This window comes from Pygoscelis adeliae, unplaced genomic scaffold, assembly GCF_000699105.1.
Source record: "Pygoscelis adeliae isolate BGI_AS28 unplaced genomic scaffold, ASM69910v1 Scaffold338, whole genome shotgun sequence".
Classification (NCBI taxonomy): Eukaryota; Metazoa; Chordata; class Aves; order Sphenisciformes; family Spheniscidae; genus Pygoscelis; species Pygoscelis adeliae.
The window spans coordinates 270904-271201 of NW_008825305.1; the positions used below are offsets into that span (position 1 = coordinate 270904).

At 65.1% G+C, this 298-nt stretch overlaps 1 protein-coding gene across 1 annotated transcript in view; it reads left to right on the plus strand.

Moving 5' to 3' along the window:
* HOXB1 (homeobox B1) overlaps positions 1-298 on the plus strand; it is a 1647-nt gene continuing 1349 nt past the window's right edge. The window contains exon 1 of the mRNA XM_009330156.1: positions 1-290. Within this exon, the coding sequence (XP_009328431.1) occupies positions 1-290 (290 nt within the window). The remainder of the gene's footprint in view (positions 291-298) is intronic.

The following is a 298-nucleotide window of genomic DNA, read 5'->3' on the forward strand; positions in this document are numbered from 1 at the left end:
ATGGACAATACTAGGATGAACTCCTTCTTAGAGTATGCAATTTGTAACCGTGGGACGGGCGCCTACCACCATTTAGAGCAAAGCTCCCCTTCCTTCCCCTCTTGCTCAGGTAGCCCCGCCAGTGACACTTTTAACGGAGACGGGCGCTTTGGCGTGGGAGGGAGCGCGGCCGCCCATCTCCCCCAGCAGAGCCCCGGCTACCACCCTCCCTCCTCCGGGCGCCCCATCCCCTTCGCGGGCGCTGCCCCAGCCGCCGGGTACCCGGCCCAAACCTGCAGCCCCAGCTACGGGCCCCACC